General features: G+C 42.4%; 2 protein-coding genes across 7 annotated transcripts in view; one reads left to right on the plus strand and one right to left on the minus strand.

The window, feature by feature from the left end:
• Positions 1 to 7,587, minus strand: part of TWF1 (twinfilin actin binding protein 1) — a 100,608-nt gene extending 93,021 nt beyond the window's left edge. The window contains exon 1 of the mRNA XM_056573973.1: positions 7,563 to 7,587. Within this exon, the coding sequence (XP_056429948.1) occupies positions 7,563 to 7,578 (16 nt within the window). The 5' untranslated portion in view covers positions 7,579 to 7,587. The remainder of the gene's footprint in view (positions 1 to 7,562) is intronic.
• The window catches only part of TMEM117 (transmembrane protein 117), a 283,837-nt gene that overhangs the window by 24,829 nt on the left and 239,649 nt on the right, over positions 1 to 19,359 (plus strand). For 5 of the 6 annotated variants that reach the window (XM_056573968.1, XM_056573967.1, XM_056573972.1 and 2 more), the window contains exon 2: positions 7,067 to 7,362. In XM_056573968.1, the coding sequence (XP_056429943.1) occupies positions 7,089 to 7,362 (274 nt within the window). In that variant the 5' untranslated portion in view covers positions 7,067 to 7,088. Of the gene's footprint in view, positions 1 to 7,066; positions 7,363 to 19,359 lie in introns of those variants that run through there. The other variant, XM_056573969.1, reaches the window with a different exon arrangement.

Genomic DNA, 19,359 nt, shown 5'->3' on the forward strand with positions numbered 1-19,359 from the left:
CAGGGGGTACTTGAAAAAAATCAGTAATGGCAGCCACAGCCACTGGTTACTTGTCTGGACCACTTTGAAAGAAATGGTAGGCTGACGTCATTGCACCGAGGAGCAGAGCAGGAGAACATAAAAGGGGAAGCGGGGGAACTAGGCTGCTGTGGGCAGTAACTACCAACAGCTTTGTTGCTCCACTACCCCTGCAGACCGGGGACCTACTGCTATGAGCCATAGCAATAGGTCCCCAGACCAGAGGAGCACCACAGCGGGACAGTATGGTGGCCTACAACTATATATGGGGGGCAGTTTGGGGGCCTACAGCTATATTTGGGGGCACAGAGGGGGCATAACAACTTTATGGGGATGCAAAGCGGGTACTATTACTGTGTGTGACAATAAACATGGGGAGTTTGTAAATAGGTGGGTATTGTACTGCAGAAAGAAGCCTAAAATGTTTGTTTGGCTGTTTCTGTGGAGAAGTCTTGTATGGGAGAAATCTTAATGGCGGTCTAGGCCAGATAGTAATGTAAACAACTCCGGTTAGAGAAGATGTCGGGGGACTGGGGAAGTAGGGAGAGGAAAGTAAAGCATATGAATTATACTATAATCATTACAAAATGTCTCTAATATGGGGGTTCAATTTTTTGGGAATGGGCTGTCAAGGGGTTCTCAGGGAACAAAGGTTGAGAACTAGAGATGAGCGAACTTACAGTAAATTCGATTCGTCACGAACTTCTCGGTTCGGCAGTTGATGTCTTATCCTGCATAAATTAGTTCAGTTTTCAGCTGCTCCTGTGGGCTGGAAAAGGTGGATACAGTCCTAGGAGACTCTTTCCTAGGAATGTATCCACCTTTTCCAGCCCACCGGAGCACCTGAAAGCTGAACTAATTTACGCAGGATAAGTCATCAACTGCCGAGCCGAGAAGTTCGTGACGAATCGAATTTACTGTAAGTTCGCTCATCTCTATTGAGAACCACTGGTTTAGACTGTTGTGCTCAGACTATGCAGGTGTAGGCTGTGAAACAAGTCTAGCAAGTTGTATCCCCAAGTCACATTGAGTCATTTTACGTTATTGTGAAATACCTTTTGTTGTTGTTTGGGTCAAGTCCTTCCACTTTAGTGTCTGTTGTGGAAACAATTACTGGTAACCGAGAAGGTAAGTAGAGATTTACCCGAAAATGCCTCCTTATTAATGTCTAGTTCATATATTGTTCATTCAGCATAACTTCACAGTTGCTCTTTGTTTTGTTTTAAAACTACTTATTATTTTTTATAACAGTGCAAATTCAGCAATGCAAATGGTGTTCTTTTACAAATTTGAAGAAAAGAGAATGAAAATGCGAACCCTTAGTCACATGACATAAAGCTTATGTATATTGTTATAGCAATGTGGAACTAGATAACTTCTAGTCTTGATTATGCATTAGGCTCTACAAACACCCACATTTATCCTAACACTAGAGGTCTATGGTGTGTTTAACACTTCTACAATACAACCAATAATGACCCTTTATTATGATAAAATAATCAGATACCATTTTTTGAAATCTATTTTAAATTTTTAACCCAGGACGAAGGACATCCCAAAACGTGCGTCACTCTGGCTGTGTACTCCATTGTTGTTTTCATTCCCATTGGTATGTACCGTATTTTTTGCCGTATAAGACGCACTTTTTCTTCCCCAAAACAGTGTGGGGGAAGGGAGGGAAGTTGGTGCGCCTTATACGGCAAATATCTGTCCTATCTCAGCGGTCCCTGCGGCCATCAACGGCCGGGACCCACGGCTAATGCAGGACATCACCGATCGCGGTGATGCCCTGTATTAACCCTTCAGACGCGGCGATCAAAGCTGACCGCCGCGTCTGAAGCGAAAATAACACTAACCCGGCTGTTCAGTCAGGCTGTTCGGGACCGCCGTGGTGAAATCGCGGCGTCCCAAACAGCTTACAGGACACCGGGAGGGACCTTACCTGCCTCCTCGGTGTCTGCTCCGTGCCGGGATCCCCTGCATGGCCGGCGCTCTCCTTCGTCGTCATCACGTCGTCGCGCACACCGTCCCGTCATCCAATAGGAGTGGCATGCGTAGCGACATGATGGCGGCGACCGAAAATACCCGGCAACAGAGACGTTCCAGAGCGACGGGGACACCCCAGGGACACGGTGACAGCGATGGAGGGCGACATCCAGGGCAGCGGTGACGAGCGGTGGGTGACGGGTCCGGAGCGGCAGGGACACGTGAGTACTACCTCCTATACCAGTGGTCTTCAACCTGCGGACCTCAAGATGTTGCAAAACTACAACTCCCAGCATGCCCGGACAGCCAATTGCTGTCCGGGCATGCTGGGAGTTGTAGTTTTGCAACATCTGAAGGTCCGCAGGTTGAAGATCACTGTCCTATACTTTACATTGTATTTGGTTCAGAATCTTTATTTTGTAGATTTTTATCCTATAAAATTAGGTGCGTCTTATGTGCCGAAACGTCTTATATGGCGAAAAATACGGTATATGTTCTCCATTGGTTGCATTGCACTTTGAGGGGGTATGAGGGATTCAACACAGATATTTTATAGAGAAAAAGAGAAAAACGGGTGCGCTCCTAGTGCAGAGGATTAAGCGAAAGCAGATGCCCCCTTAAGGTGCCTACCAGAAAAAGTTGTGCTGCGGGCACAACACTGTGGTGGACTTGTAGACTCGCAGTGGTGTCAGAGGTCAGGTGGCCGCAGCGTCCTTCTGGAGTGGCTCAAGGTCACTTCAGCAAACAGTGGCAGATAAACGGATCACCTCCGTGTAAAACAGGAATGTGCCAGGCGCTTCTCCTCTTGAAAGATTCCAAACCACACTCAGTGGATGTGCAAAAGCAGAATAAAAAATGTCATTTTAGGTGCTGAAATAAAATTTTGAGTTCTGCTTTTACACATCCTCTGAGTGTGGTTTGGAATCTGTCAAGAGGAGAAGCGCCTGGCACAATCAACCCAGATAATGGCATGCTATGGGAACAAGCAAGAATGTTTGCAGTGTTTACAGTGATGTTTACAGACACTAGCGAGAGTGACGCTGGTTTTTCTTACCCAGTGGAACTTCTCCCTGTTATTCTGTGCTTTTCATGCAGTTTTAATGTATACCAATAAATGTTAGTTTTATTTCGTAACAAGTGACTCCATTTCTTTATGATAATCAATAATGCGCTGACCAAGTGCAGAACATGCTTTGAGGCTGCTGGAATAAGATAACAATGCTTCTCATGGGCCGTCCTGTTGCTCCACCCATGCTGTGTCGGAAGTGACGTGGCCTAGTGGCTGTCAATAATGATGATGTAGCAGTTTGTAAGCTGCACAAAAAAGTGGATGGGATTGACTTTGCTGTGCTTTTGTGGTCCAAGGGAATGCCCCAAAGGCTTTTAAGGCTAATGTTTATTTCCATTAAAAGCGTGATATCTCAGTGCTGGTGGGGTCAATTATCAGAACAAAGGAATACACAGATTCCGGTCAGAAACCCTATAAAAGCTGCAAATCTCAACCTTGGCGCAAGAATGGTGCAATTTCTAGAAAAAAAATCTCAACCTTTATTACTATTATTACAAAAAAGCAGTAATTACTGCAAAAAAGCGCACACCAATAATAGTTCATGAAAATCTATACTTTATTAGTTCATAATCATAACATTAGAGAAAAAGGCTAAAAACAATTAAAAAGCTCTATGAGCTAGAACCACAACATGGGAGAAGGGCCATGAACCCCCCCTCCTCACCAACCCGTCTAAATGGCACAAATTATGTATACACAGTTCTGACTGGGACAAACATAGGCATAGAAATAATCATCAAAATCATACCATCACAATAAGAATACAGTGTACATAAGCAAATAAGGATGAATATAACTAAACATAAGCCAAAACAAACCACAGACAGAATATCACTGTAGAAGTGCCAGACGAGATGCCAGAGCCCCACGCGTTTCATCACAATGTGACTTCCTCAGGGATGTTGTGTATCATTGCCTCATGCCTCTATTTATACATCTATCAGGTGTGCATCAGTTCTCTCCCTTACCATTGCAGGTAACTGGCGTGGACTTCCATCCTTCACATCAGTTTCCGGTACCGCAAAGCGCCCTAATACACATGTGACCACATGTAACCTTTATTACTAGTCACAGACAATTTCTTCAATACCCAGGCTTTATTTATTTTATATTTTGGTTGATTTCTACTTATTAGAATAACACAGGCGGCTACATTATGAATAATGAAATAACACAAATCAGGGAAGCATTACATTTGTATACGATGAAAGCCAATAGCCAACTGTATTCCATAGATAGTTCAGTGCTTGGAAATGTTTGATGACCTCATAGACAATAAATGGAGAGGTGGCAATGCAGGCTTTGTCAGCACCATTCACTCCTGGCACCATTATGTGTTCATTCTCTGGATTTGCGAAGGTCCCCACCGATCTGCTTGTTGTTTTTTTTTCTGTGGACAGGGCATAACTTAGTAAGATGGGAAAACCCTCTTTAACCCCTTAAGGACTGGGGTTTTTTCCGTTTTTGCATTTTTGTTTTTTGCTCCTTGCCTTTAAAAAATCATAACTCTTTCAATTTTGCACCTAAAAATCCATATGATGGCTTATTTTTTGCGCCACCAATTCTACTTTTTAATGACGTCAGTCATTTTGCCCAAAAATCTACGGTGAAATGGAAAAAAAATCATTGTGCGACAAAATTGAAAAAAAAAAATGCCGTTTTGTAACTTTTGGGGGCTTCCGTTTCTACGTAGTACATTTTTCGGTAAAAATGACACCTTATCTTTATTCTGTAGGTCTATACAATTTAAATGATACCCTACTTATATAGGTTTGATTTTTTCGGACTTCTGGAAAAAATCATAACTACATGCAGGAAAATTAATACGTTTAAAATTGTCATCTTCTGACCCCTATAACTTTTTTATTTTTCCGTGTATGGGGCGGTATGAGGGCTCATTTTTTGCGCCGTGATCTGAACTTTTTAACGGTACCATTTTTGCATTGATAGGACTTATTGTGCGCTTTTTATTCATTTTTAAATTATATAAAAAGTGACCAAAAATGCACTATTTTGGACTTTGAAATTTTTTTGCGCGCACGCCATTGACCGAGCGGTTAAATTAATGATATATTTTTATAAATCGGACATTTCCGCACGCGGTGATACCATATATGTTTATTTTTATTTACACTGTGTTTTTTTTTTTATTGGAAAAGGGGGGTGATTCAAACTTTTAATAGGGGAGGAGTTAAATGATATTTATTCACTTTTTTTTCCCACTTTTTTTTTGCAGTGTTATAGCTCCCATAGGGACCTATAACACTGCACACACTGATCTTCATCATTGATCACTGGCTTCTCATAAGAAACCAGTGATCAACGATTCTGTCGCAGGACTGCTCATGCCTGGATCTCAGGCACTGAGCAGTCATTCGGCGATCGGACAGTAAGGAGGCAGGTAGGGGCCCTCCCGCTGTCCTGTCAGCTGTTCGGGATGCCACGATTAGCCGCGGCTATCCCGAACAGCCCGACTGAGCTAGCCGGCCACTTTCACTTTCACTTTTAGCCGCGCGGCTCAGCTCTGAGCGCGCGGCTAAAGGGTTAATAGCGCGCGGCGCCGCGATCGGCGCTGCGTGCTATTTGAGGCGGGTCCCGGCTTCACTATGACGCCGGGCCCGTCGTGATATGACGCGGGGTTACTGTGTAACCCCGCGTTATATCAGGAGAGCAGGACCAAGGGCATACCTGTATGCCCTTGGTCCTTAAGGGGTTAAAGGGGTTATCCAGGAGAAAAAACTTTTTTTTATATATATATCAACTTGCTCCAGAAAGTTAAACAGATTTGTAAATTACTTCTATGAAAAAATCTTAATCCTTTCAGTACTTATGAGCTGCTGAAGTTGAGTTGTTCTTTTCTGTCTAAGTGCTCTCTGATGACACGTGTCTCGGGAAGTGTCCAGGGTAGAAGCAAATCCCCATAGCAAACCTCTTCTACTCTGTGCAGTTTCCAAGACAAGCAGAGATGTCAGCAGAGAGCACTCTTGCCAGACAGAAAAGAACAACTCAACTTCAGAAGCTGATAATTATTAGAAGGATTAAGATTTTTTAATAGAAGTAATTTACAAATCTGTTTAACTTTCTGGAGACAGTTGATATATAAAATATTTTTTTTTTCATGGAATACCCCTTTAATGGGTTATATGGATATTAAGAAACATATAAAGCATAGGGACATATGCCTTTATGAGACAAAAAAAATATGTGTAAGGAAAAAGTGTTTATCAGGTGTGTGCCCAAAAAGTAGTATGGAGCTGGATTGAAGAATGTCAGTCTGATATTGTCTGTCTGCCAGGTAATGCCTGTTTTTATTGGACATGTTGGATGTGTTGAGGCAGCAATACACATCTGTCCACTTCTAAGCTGTATGTATAGTATAATGTGTGATTTATTATGGCTATTAGCATTTTAACACTTTGGGGTGGGAGAAATCTCTTATATAACTCCTATAATTTTTATATTCCATTTATAACATGATATATGTTGCTTTTGTAAGTTTCATCCTTTGGGATCTTAGTGAGCTATAATATTAAAGTCTTTGTTTTATGTGATAGCACATTGGCAAAAATAAAACCATTACTTACCCAGCTACCTTCTTACACAGACTACCTACCTTTCTCCTTAGTTCTATAGAAACTGATTATTTTTTTTTATTTTTTTTTATTAAAGAATTAACAATATTTTCAGAAACATCATTTTACTCTTAGCAACATTTTTAAAATTGTGAAAATGTGCTATGAAGTTTTTGTATGTGTCATGTCCTGCTATATTTGTGTTCACAATGTTGAGAGTGACATTAAATTGATAGGAACAGCTAATTCCTTCTTGAAGAGACTACGATCTATTTCTGGTGCCTGTAGTGAAGACAGAATAAGCAATGCGTCACTGCTTCTCAATCAGGACACATAGCAAGCCGAGTATACCCATTAATGTGTGTTCTGGCATCATGTGAGATTAAGTGCACTAAAAAAAGGAATTGTTTTTACATTATAGGGCTATACAGAAGATTTAAAGAATGGCTAAAGACTTCCGCTATTATTTCCAGCATCCGTGGTCTCGGATAGTTATTGCTTACTTAGTGACATTTTTCAATTTCTTAATATTTGCCGAGGATCCTGTGTCTCATAGCCAAACAGAAGCCAATGTCATTGTGGTTGGAAACTGCTTTTCATTCATCATGACTAAATACCCAGGAGGAGCTTGGAACTTTTTAAAAGTCCTTCTCTGGCTTATCGCCATCATAGTTGGGTTGATTGCCGGAAAGTTTCTTTTTCATCAACGTCTCTTTGGTGAGTGTTACCAATTCTATTTTATATTATATATTTTACATTTATTCATTGTAATACAGTGGCCCAGATTTACTAAATGTGTCTTGTTCTAATAGAGTGTATACTAACAGTATACAGTCTAACAATATACCAGCGTTATATAAGTGTATTGTACTGTTTGATAAATCTGTTGCATTCTTAGGCTATGGTCAAATACACACAGAGATTTATCAACATTTGTCCAGAAGAAAAGTTGCTGAGTTGCCCATAGCAACCAATCAGATTGCTTCTTTCCTTTTTAACAAGGCCTCTGTAAAATGAAAGAAGCAATCTGATTGGTTGCTATGGGCAACTCAGCAACTTTTCCTCTGGACAGATTTTGATAAATCTCGGTGTGTATTTTTGGTTGTCTTTGTAGCAATAAAAGCAATGACTGTTCTAAAAAAGCAAAGTTGTAGAAACTGCAGCCATTTTTTCACCTTTTTACGATTGTTTTGCGATGATTTTACAGTCTTTTATTCTTGCCATTATTTCTTATTTACGCTGAAAATAATGAAGATGCTCATTATTGTAATGTCCGTTGGAATTATGCCCCTTTTCTTGTACAACGTGTGCACTCAGCTGCTTTTCTATAGACATATTCTTATACTCCAAAAAATACTACCTATAGAAGTAATAATTAACCCCTTAAGGACGCAGGACGTACTCAAACGTCCCCTTTTCCGAGTCCTTAAGGACTCAGAACGTTTGAGTACGTCTTGTCAAATCCCGGCCCCCCGCCGCTAGCCGGAGGGGAGCCGGTGCACGATGCCTGCTGAAATCGTTCAGCAGGCATCGGGGCATATCGCCCAGGGGGGTCATTATGCCCCCCCATGTGGGCGATGGCCGCAGATCACTGGACAATTCAGTCCAGCGATCTGCGGCAGATTCCGGGTCAATCGGGTCTCCAGTGACCCGGTGACCCGGAATTACAGGCTGTTCGGGGCCGTCTCCGACGGCCCCGAACAGCCAGAGCCTGCACTGGTGCCACCTCACGATCGCCCTGATTCGTCGGCCGACCAATCAGGGCGTCTGCTGCGGGTGTCACTCCCGCCACCCGCTCCGCCCCTCTTCCGGAGGACGTGAGCGGGTGCGGGACGTGCACCCCGGGTGCTGGGGCCCCAGGAGCGACGGCCGCGGCGGAGACGACGAGGGACTGACCTGTGCGGCGAGGATCGTTGGAGGTGAGTGACAGCCTCCTGCTGCTGCTTAGCAACAGCTCCCAGCATGCAAAAAGGGCATGCTGGGAGCTGTAGTTATGCAACAGCAGGAGACAGACCACCACAACTCCCAGCATGCCCTTATGGGCATGCTGGGACTTGTAGTTTTGCAACAGCTGGAGGCACATTTTTTCTATGGAAAAGTGTACCTTCAGCTGTTGTGTAACTACAACTCCCAGCTTGCACCAACAGCTAAAGTGCATGCTGGGAGTTGTAGTAGTGCATCTGCTGGTTGCATAACTACAACTCCCAGCATGCCCGTTGGCTGTCGGTGACTGCTGGGAGTTGTAGTTTTACAACAGCTGAAGGCACACTGAGTTATGTAGCAAACCAGTGTGTCTCCAGCTGTTGCATAACTACAGTCCCCAGCATCCCCAGCCAAAGTAGTATGCCTCCAGCTGTTGCATAACTACAAGACCCAGCATGCTCTTCCGCTGTCCGTACATGCGGGGGGTTGTAGCTTTTGCAACAGCTGAAGGCACACTGGTTGCAAAACACTGAGTTTGTTACCAAACTCTGTGTTTCACAACCAGTGTGCCTCCAGCTGTTGCAAAACTACAACTCCCAGCATCCACTGATAGACCGTACATGCTGGGAGTTGTAGTTTTGCAACAGCTGGATGTTCCCCCCCCCCCCCCCCCAATGTGAACGTACAGGGTACACTCACATGGGCGGAGGATTACAGCAAGTATCCGGCTGCAAGTTTGAGCTGCGGCAAATTTTCTGTCGCAGCTCAAACTGCCAGCGAGAAACTACTGTGAACCCCCGCCCGTGCGACTGTACCCTAAAAACACTACACTAACACACAATAAAAAGTAAAAAACACTACGTATACACATACCCCTATACAACCCCCCTTCCCCTCCCCAATAAAAATGAAAAACATCTGGTACGCCACTGTTTCCAAAACGGAGCCTCCAGCGGTTGCAAAACTACAACTCCCAGCATGCACTGATAGACCGTACATTCTGGGAGTTGTAGTTTTGCAACAGCTGGACGTTCCCCCCCCCCCCCCCCCAATGTGAACGTACAGGGTACACTCACATGGGCGGAGGATTACAGTAAGTATCCGGCTGCAAGTTTGAGCTGCGGCTCAAACTGCCAGCGTGAAACTACTGTGAACCCCCGCCCATGTGACTGTACCCTAAAAACACTACACTACACTAACACACAATAAAATAAAAAGTAAAAATCACTACAAATACACATACCCCTACACAGCCCCCCTCCCCAATAAAAATGAAAAACGTCTGGTACGCCACTGTTTCCAAAACGGAGCCTCCAGCTGTTGCAAAACAACTACTCCCAGTATTGCCAGATAGCCACTGACTGTCCAGGCATGCTGGGAGTTTTACAACAGCTGGAGGCACCCTGTTTGGGAATCACTAGCGTAGAATACCCCTATATCCTCCCCTATGCAAGTCCCTAATTTAGGCCTCAAATGCGCATGGCGCTCTCACTTTGGAGCCCTGTCGTATTTCAAGGCAACAGTTTAGGGTCACATATGGGGTATCGCCGTACTCGGGAGAAATTGTGTTACAAATTTTGGGGGGTATTTTCTGCTTTTACCCTTTTTAAAAATGTAAAATTTTTGGGAGAAAAGGCATTTTAGGTAAAAAAAATAATATTTTTTTTACATATGCAAAAGTCGTGAAACACCTGTGGGGTATTAAGGTTCACTTTACACCTTGTTACATTCCCCAAGGGGTCTAGTTTCCAAAATGGTATGCCATGTGGGGTTTTTTGCTGTCCTGGCACCATAGGGGCTTCCTAAATGCGGCATGCCCCCAGAGCAAAATTTCCTTCAAAAAAGCCAAATGTGACTCCTTCTCTTCTGAGACCTGTAGTGCGCCAGCAGAGCACTTTTCACCCCCATATGGGGTGTTTTCTGAATCGGGAAAAATTTGGCTTCAAATTTTGGGGGGTATTTTCTGCTTTAATCCTTTGTAAAAATGTAAATTTTTTGGTAAACCAAGCATTTTAGGGAATTTTTTTTTTTTTTTTACGTATGCAAAAGTTGTGAATCACCTGTGGGGTATTAAGGTTTACTTTACCCCTTGTTATGTTCCCCGAGGGGTCTAGTTTCCAAAATGGTATGCCATGTGTTTTTTTTTGCTGTTCTGGCACCATAGGGGCTTCCTAAATGTGACATGCCCCCCAAAAACCATTTGTCGCTCCTTCCCTTCTGAGCCCTCTACTGCGCCCGCCGAACAATTAACATAGACATATGAGGTATGTGCTTACTCGAGAGAAATTGGGTTTCAAATACAAGTAAAAATTTTCTCCTTTTTACCCCTTGCAAAAATTCAAAAATTGGGTCTACAAAAACATGCGAGTGTAAAAAATGAAGATTGTGAATTTTCTCCTTCACTTTGCTGCTATTCCTGTGAAACACCTAAAGGGTTAAAATGCTGACTGAATGTCATTTTGAATACTTTGGGGGGTGCAGTTTTTATAATGGGGTCATTTATGGGGTATTTCTAATATGAAGGCCCTTCAAATCCACTTCAAACCTGAACTGGTCCCTGAAAAAAAGCGAGTTTCAAAATTTTGTGAAAAATTGGAAAATTGCTGCGGAACTTGAAGCCCTCTGGTGTCTTCCAAAAGTAAACACTTGTCAATTTTATGATGCAAACATAAAGTAGACATATTGTATATGTGAATAAAAAAAAAAATATTTTGAATATCCATTTTCCTTACAAGCAGAGAGCTTCAAAGTTAGAAAAATGCAAAATTTTCAAATTTTTCATCAAATTTTGGGATTTTTCACCAAGAAAGGATGCAAGTTACCACAAAATGTTACCACTAAGTTAAAGTAGAATATGTCACGAAAAAACAATCTCGGAATCAGATTGATAACTAAAAGCATTCCAGAGTTATAAATGTTTAAAGTGACAGTGGTCAGAATTGCAAAAAATGGCTGAGTCCTTAAGGTGAAAAAGGGCTCAGTCCTTAAGGGGTTAAACAAAAATGATTCAAAATAAATTGTATTAAATATCAAGGACAAAAATGAAAACAAAACATCTGTGATCTAGAACGGGTGCTCCGCTCAGAACACGTCCAGAATGCTGTTTTTTCATGTACACTGAAGTGTGAACTGCTGATTTTATGATTGGAGACTAAATCTAATAATTGTACTGAATGCTAGATCGCCTTTTTTTGGTAGATTTATTTGAACAGTGAGAGACAGAAAATTACCCTTGTTGGCAAACAGAGAGGTGATATGTTTCTTGTAGTTGGCCATCAGGTTGTCACACATGCCAGAAGGCCTCTCTCCTGTAGACTGCCATTCATATTTTCCCCCAAAATGCTGCTTATGGCCCTCTTGACAGAGGCTGCTCCCCATGGCTCTACATGGCCTCTTCTCTTGTGTAGACTGATGCCCATGGCCCCCTCCCTTACAAATACTCCTAGTCCTGGGCCCAGCTCACATAGACTGCTTCTCATGGTTTCTCCCTCACTGTTGCATATGCCCTCCCATTCACCTAGGTCGGTCTTTATGCCCTCTATACTCACAGACCCCTATGCCCATTACATCATTACCTTGCACCACAGAAGCCTTCTCTTCCTTCTCTATGGAGGACCTTCGATAACCTCACTAGGAAGCAGGTGTAGCTGCTGATGGGCTCTTCACAGTTTTGTTGGGATCTACATAAAATGTGTTGTTTTGCATAACTTGTGGTAAATTCACATGTACAAAATACATGTGAATTCACAGTGATTTGCACTAAACTGCAGTATTGTTGCCACAAAATGCAGAGACATGCCTGGGCCTCCTAGCTATTCACCCACCAGGCAATCCATCAGTTTCTTGTAAATGTGTGTAAAATAATACATGGTGTTAAAATCGTAATTTGAAACGTGTAATTCACATAAAAGATGTTCTAAAGACATCTTAGAATTGCTTTTTTTAAACCACCAACCAAAAAAGTTTTTGTGGCATGTTTTTCATCCAGTCTGCCTACAGCACATGTGAGTGTAGCCTAAGGCTAAGTCCACATGCGGTGAAAATGTTCTGCCACAAGACCCAATGCAAATTTGCAGCAAAACCCACATACGTAAACTCTGAAAGTGGTGAAATCTGTGCAGTGGCGTAGCTAGGGGTGGTGTCACCTCCCAGAAAGACACTAAATGCAAGACGTTTGCGGCGGTGTTGAAGATTTACACACATTTTTCATAGTTTATTACGAAGCATAGCTAAAATACTTTAATGTAGATTTAAATGCCACTGCAGCTCCTTCTGTCAGCACCAGCCCCAAAGCGTGTCCTGACTGCTCCCACCCCAAAAATAAAACATAGGCCTGGATAGACCCCTCATACGTATTCTCCCCCTAAAAATATAACATCCATATAGCAGTGGATACCAGTACTATGCAGGATATATAGATACCCTAGATTTTGATACCAGCTGGACACAGGATCTATACACCAAATAACTGATTACATACCGGACCATATAGAGGTAGATATCAGAACTACACAGGATATATATACACCATGTAAGTGACTCAAAGGCCATGTCTTCTCTGATCGGTGTTGTTTTCCTTCCCTTTCCTTTTCCATCCGACAGCCATGGCAACTTCTTCCAAATGCCACTCGTCTCTGCAGAGTATAATCCATTAGTGTACCATAAAAAAAATATATATTAATGATAATATCCTCACTAATAATGCCCTAACTGTGCCCCTCACTAACTTATAATGCCCCTGCACCCCCCCCCCCATTATTAAATAATGTGGGGCATAATTATTTTAATAAGGGGACATATTTATATATGAGAGGACACAGGGAGGCATTATTATTTTTTATACATAAGGGGGCACAGAAGGGCTTATTTAAATTTGAGGGGGCATATTTAAAAATGACTTAGCAAGAGTGGTCTTTAGAGAGTTGCTTGAAGGTGGAAAAAAACATAAATGACTTTGTGTAGCAGTAACCAATAGATAGCTTAGGGGATAATAACATACCTGTTTACAACATAATGATTACCCACCCATAACTGATTCAATGACTTTGTCAGATGGGCCGGACTTTACATTCGTATGGGCTGTGTTCGGCGCAGTGACTGTACAGGAATGTACATATTTAATGAAAGGGACGTGGCCACACCCCTTCATTAAATATGTATGCCTCCCCATACAGTCACCACACAGCCGAGCACAGCCCATACGAAAATAAGATCCCGCCCATTTGACAGATTCACTGAATCAGTCAGAGGGGACTACAAGACCCTATAACTCAACAATGGGGGGACAATCATCATTCTGTAAACAGGTACGTGATCAGCCCCCTCACCCAAACTGTCTACTGGTTACTGTGACTCATTTTACTCAAAGGGACCACAGGTCCTCATTTAAGAAGGCACACGTTTTTTAGCAGCAAACGTTTGAAACAAAGGTAATCTCCTCTAAAAGGGTTTGGACCACAAACAACATTTACTGCGTCACAAGTCCAAAGGTCCCAGTGATTACACCAACAGCAATCATTCATTTATCAGGAATGCCCCTTTAAGATATTACACTGAATAGGGCAATCAATAGAGATTAATAATTTCATATTTCATAAAAGATAGTACACATTTGGGAATAGGGAAGTGTGAGAAATAAAAGAGGTAATAAAGCTGCTCAAATAAATCCATCCGTTACCCCATTACGCTCCTTGAAAATCAAACAATGTTATTATTAAAATCATTTTGTAAAAGTAAATAGAAAAACATCTGTGTTTCATAACCCATTCATAGATTGGATGCTTAGCTGCCAGCTGTCCCTCATGTAAAGGACTTGTCAGCTTGATATCACATATCTGACTTTTTATGCAAAAATAAATCTTTTTACAGTATGTGATTGGAGTACTGTTTTTGTTCACCTATGCTGCATAAAAAGATAGCCTATATGAATGAAATGAGGAGTTAAAATAGCATGAAAAATTGGGAATTTTCCTATCCATTGTGACGGAAAATTTGGATTTTAATAAAGACAAAACGCGAGTATTATGCTTATATGACTTCTTTACTGACACAGCAGCAAACATATATTGTATATAATAAAAGAAAAAACGTTTTACATATGTAATGCATATAACCATGAAACCTAGGACGTAACCTAGTATGCTATATGGATCATCCAATCAGTCCACAGCCCAGGTAATAAAGGTAATCCACACACAGGTATCTTCCTCTTCTTTGCTGTGAACTGGATAATCTGTAGAAGAAGTAACTTAGACCCGAAAGATAGAACTGAAGACGATGAACATGAAAACTTCTGAAAACAACGAGGGAACGAAGTTCGGAGGCTTTGAAGACGTAGTCTCATCAAATCCACCATACGAAGAGGTTGAAGATGAAGAATACTGATGGGTTATTGTTGCACTATCGGAAATAAAGAACAAAATAGTTATAGGGATGGGTGTATTACACAAAGGGAGGGATAATACTCGCGTTTTGTCTTTATTAAAATCCAAATTTTCCGTCACAATGGATAGGAAAATTCCCAATTTTAAGGCAAGACAAAACGCTCCTATTATGCTAGTTTAAAGCTAGATATAAAATACAATCATGTGTCTAAAAACATATAAATATGCATAATAATAACATTATAATAATACCATAGAAACATGAGATTCGGGTCTGAAATAAAAAGTTTTAAAAGTAGACTCGGAGGACCAATTGGCAGCTTTTAGTAAATCTGAAAGGGATGCTCCTGATTGAAAAATTTTTGTAGAAACTGCTCCTCTAGTAGAATGAGCACCAAATTTGGTGATGTCAATACCCGCCATTTGCATGGTCTGTCTAACCCATCTAGCAAGTGTGGTTGAGGTAACTGGAGCGTGGGGTTTACAAAAAGAGATAAGTAATTGAGATGAAGAAGAAAGTCTAAGAGATTCCGTTTTAGATTCGTAAGAGTGCAGACAACGGACAACGCATAGTTTATCTTGATATGGAAAAGAGGGGTAGAACACAGATTGAAGGTTGGTTTTTGTACGACGAAAAATAGAGAAAAGAACCCCTTGAGGAGTAAATTGTCTACGTGTTATGTCTAAAGCACGAACGTCGGAAATGCGTTTGATTGAGATAAGGCAAAGGAGAACTGTTAATTTGAAAGATAGGAGTTTAAGAGAAAGAGAATCATTATCCTCCCAGGTGGTGAACATTTGTAGGATAAGATTGACATCCCAAGTTGTTGAATATTTGGGTAAAGGTGGACGTCTGAATCGAATAACCTTAAGTAATTGGCATACTAAAGGATGTTTGCCAATAGGGATGGAGTCAATAGGCGGGTGATTTGATGAGATAGCAGAACGGTAGAGATTTATCGTTCTGTAAGCTTTACCCTCATCAAATGAAAAAGAAAGAAAATTCAAGATATTGGGAATAGATGCATGTAAGGGATCCACATCCCGTTGATTGCACCAACGAACCCATAATCCCCAGGCTGATCTGTAAGCCTTTCTGGTACCCGGGGCCCAGGCATCTGATAATATGTCTCTAGTTGATTGAGAAAAATGGAAGTCAGGTCTGTTTGGCCTGATATCAACCAGGCAACCAGAGGTAGTTGGTTGGATAAGATCAAAGGATGAAAGTTCCCTTGAGGGTCTAGGAGAAGATGAGGGAAAGCTGGTAGAAGACGAGGAAAGTCGATGAGGAGACTTAAAACTTGAGGATACCAGGATTGAGTTGGCCATAGAGGTGTAACTAACACCAGGGTGATTTTCTGAATCAAAACTTGAAATAGAACCCGAGGGATAAGGTTGAAAGGTGGAAAGGCGTAGAGGATCTTCCTCGGCCAAGATTGAAGGAAGGCGTCCACTCCCAGCGCTTCTGGGTCCGGACGCCAACTGAAAAATTGAGGAAGTTGGGTATTGAGTCGTGATGCAAAGAGATCCAGATGTAAAGGACCCCATAAAGAATTGATCCTCTGAAAGACTGGGGGATGAAGTCTCCAGTCGCTGTTGTCTGTAAGATAACGAGAATACCAGTCCGCTATGGAATTGGAAATCCCTGGTATATATTCTGCCTTCAGGACAATATTTTTGTCCAAGCAGAAATGCCAAAAATCTTTGACAAAATCTGCAAGCATTTTGGAATTCGTGCCTCCCAGATGATTGATGTATTGGACAGCAGATATGTTGTCCATCCGAAGGAGGATGCAACAATTTGAGGAATTCTTTGCAAAGCTCTTTAAAGCAAAGAAACCTGCCAGGAGTTCCAGGCAATTTATGTGTAGAGTAGATTCCGAGGGAGACCATTTCCCTCCGGTCGAAAGAGGTCCACAATGAGCGCCCCATCCAGAAAGACTCGCATCGGATTCTATGATTAAATCCGGATTTGGATGGAAGATCGCTTTTCCGTTCCAGGATTCTATGTGGACGAGCCACCAGAGAAGTTCCTCTCTGGCTTCGGAAGATAGACGGATGTCGTCTGAATAGCCCAGCCCCTCTCTTAGATGGTGAATTTTCAACCGTTGAAGAGCTCTGTAGTGGAGGGGGGCTGGAAATATAGCTTGAATGGAAGCAGCCAGAAGACCCACTATGCGGGCTATCGTTCTCAGGGAGATCAAGTCCTTGCGAAGAACTTGACGAATCTCCTTCCTGATAGTCTTTAATTTCCTGGATGGAAGACTTAAGGTAGTTGATTGGGTGTTGATCAGAAAACCCAGAAATTCGATTTCTTGTGATGGGATAAGAACTGATTTTTCGAAGTTTATGAGGAAACCCAAATGGGTTAAGAGAGACATAGTCCAATCCGTGTGAAGAGATAGAAGTTCCTTGGATTGAGCCATGAGAAGAATGTCGTCGAGGTATATTATAAGGCGAACCCCGCGACCTCTGAGTAATGCAATCACCGGTTTGAGAAGTTTTGTGAAGCACCAAGGTGCTGATGATAGGCCGAATGGGAGGCAAGTGAACTGCCACCTTTGGTTGTTCCATAGGAACTGAAGGAAAATTTGGGATGAAGGATGGATTGGAACCGTAAGGTAAGCGTCCTTCAGATCTATTTTGGCGAGCCAATCGTCTTTCATTAAAATATCTCTTAGGAGGTGAATTCCCTCCATCTTGAAATGACGATATACAACCAGGTTGTTGAGGGATTTCAGATTGATGACCGGTCTGTGACCGCCATCTTTCTTTTTGACTAAAAAGAGATTGCTGAGATAGCCTGTAGAATGATAGGGGATTGGAGTGATTGCACTTTTTGAGAAGAGATCTTTGATTTCTAGATCTATGAGTTCTTTGTCTGTCATGGAGAATTGGATCGGGTGAGGGAGAGACATTTGAATTGGGGGTGAAACAAATTCTATTTGATAACCCCTGACTGTGTTTAGAATCCAGGAGTCTGATGTAATCATACTCCAATTTGTTAAAAAATGTAGGAGTCTCCCTCCTAATGGGATATGAAGGGAAGAACACTGGGCATGTCTTACCTGAAGATGGTCTGGATCGTGGGTAACCCCGTTGTCCTCGTGCACGCCAAGGTCTGCCCCTGTATGGGAAGAATGGTGTCGGGGTGGGTGTAGTGAAGGAGGGTTGTGGTGGGTTATATGTGGTTCTATATTGGGGTCTATACTGAGTTGAGCGGCTGGAAGAGCGGCCCCTGCCTCTTCCAGCCTTTCCAAAAATCTTCTGAGAGAAGACCTTCTTCATAGAGACCTGTGCCTTACTTAGAGACGAAAACAGGCCCACGTATTTGTTCATTTCTTTTATGAACTCGTCTCCAAAGAGTAATCCTTTAGTAGGATTAGGTGGCTCCGTAGAGGCCAAATTGGTCAACTGCGGGTCTATTTTCATTAGAATAGACCTCTTTCTCTCTGTAGAGAGAGCGGCATTGGCATTGCCGAATAAGCATATGGCTCTTTGAGCCCATCCCTTCAGAGTTTCGGTATCCACCGAAGTATTTGAGTTAGAAGCCAGTTCTGCCAAATTGAGAATTTTGGTTAATGGACCTAGCAGGTCCATAAGTTTGTCCTGGCAAGCCTTGAAGCTGCGGTCGATCCCTTTCTTTGGATTCTTTCCCGTCTTAAATAAAAATTTATTGAGTAAAGGGTCCAACTCAGGGGTGGCCGAAGAGTTATGCGGGAGAGATGGGCGGGGGCACTCTGACTTTAATTTGCTCCTAGAAGCCTTGTCCAGAGATTTAAATACCCACATAGCCAGATATTCAGCTACCTTAGGTTCAGGTAACCATTCCCCTGACCGAGGGTGATAAATCAATGAGGGATCGAAAAAGGGGTCATTAGAATCACCTGTTTTGGTGTCGTCCTGCAGAGCAGGGTCGTCATGGTCTGAGCCACCTTCCTCAGAGATATATAAAATATCGTCCACATCCTCAATGTCTGAGTGATCAGAATCTTCAGATGAGGACTCTCTAAAGGAGTCTGGTTTGGATCTAAAGTCCACTTTTTTCCCTTTAGAGGAGTGAGCCTCTTCTAGGGTGGAAGAAGAATTATCTGACTGGTTAATTCCCCTTATAGGGACGGAGTCATTTGCCTGTGATTTGGAGGGGGCATGAGATTCTAAAGTGTATCTAGTAGGTTTGGAATAAGGATCAACAGACAAATGTCGTCTCTTTGATTTGGACTTTCCAGGTCCTTTAAAGCCCTTAGCCAGTTCAGAGACTGATTCTTTGGGCGACCAGTATTGGTCAGATGGAGTTTGGGGTGGTAAATCTGAGGGGTTTTGAAGAGTGGCACGTGCCAAAACCAGGTTCATGGATTTTGTGATTGTGTCTTGCAAGGTGACAATCGCTGCTTGAACCGATTTGGAC

Source organism: Hyla sarda, chromosome 4 (genome assembly GCF_029499605.1).
Source record: "Hyla sarda isolate aHylSar1 chromosome 4, aHylSar1.hap1, whole genome shotgun sequence".
Lineage (NCBI taxonomy): Eukaryota > Metazoa > Chordata > Amphibia > Anura > Hylidae > Hyla > Hyla sarda.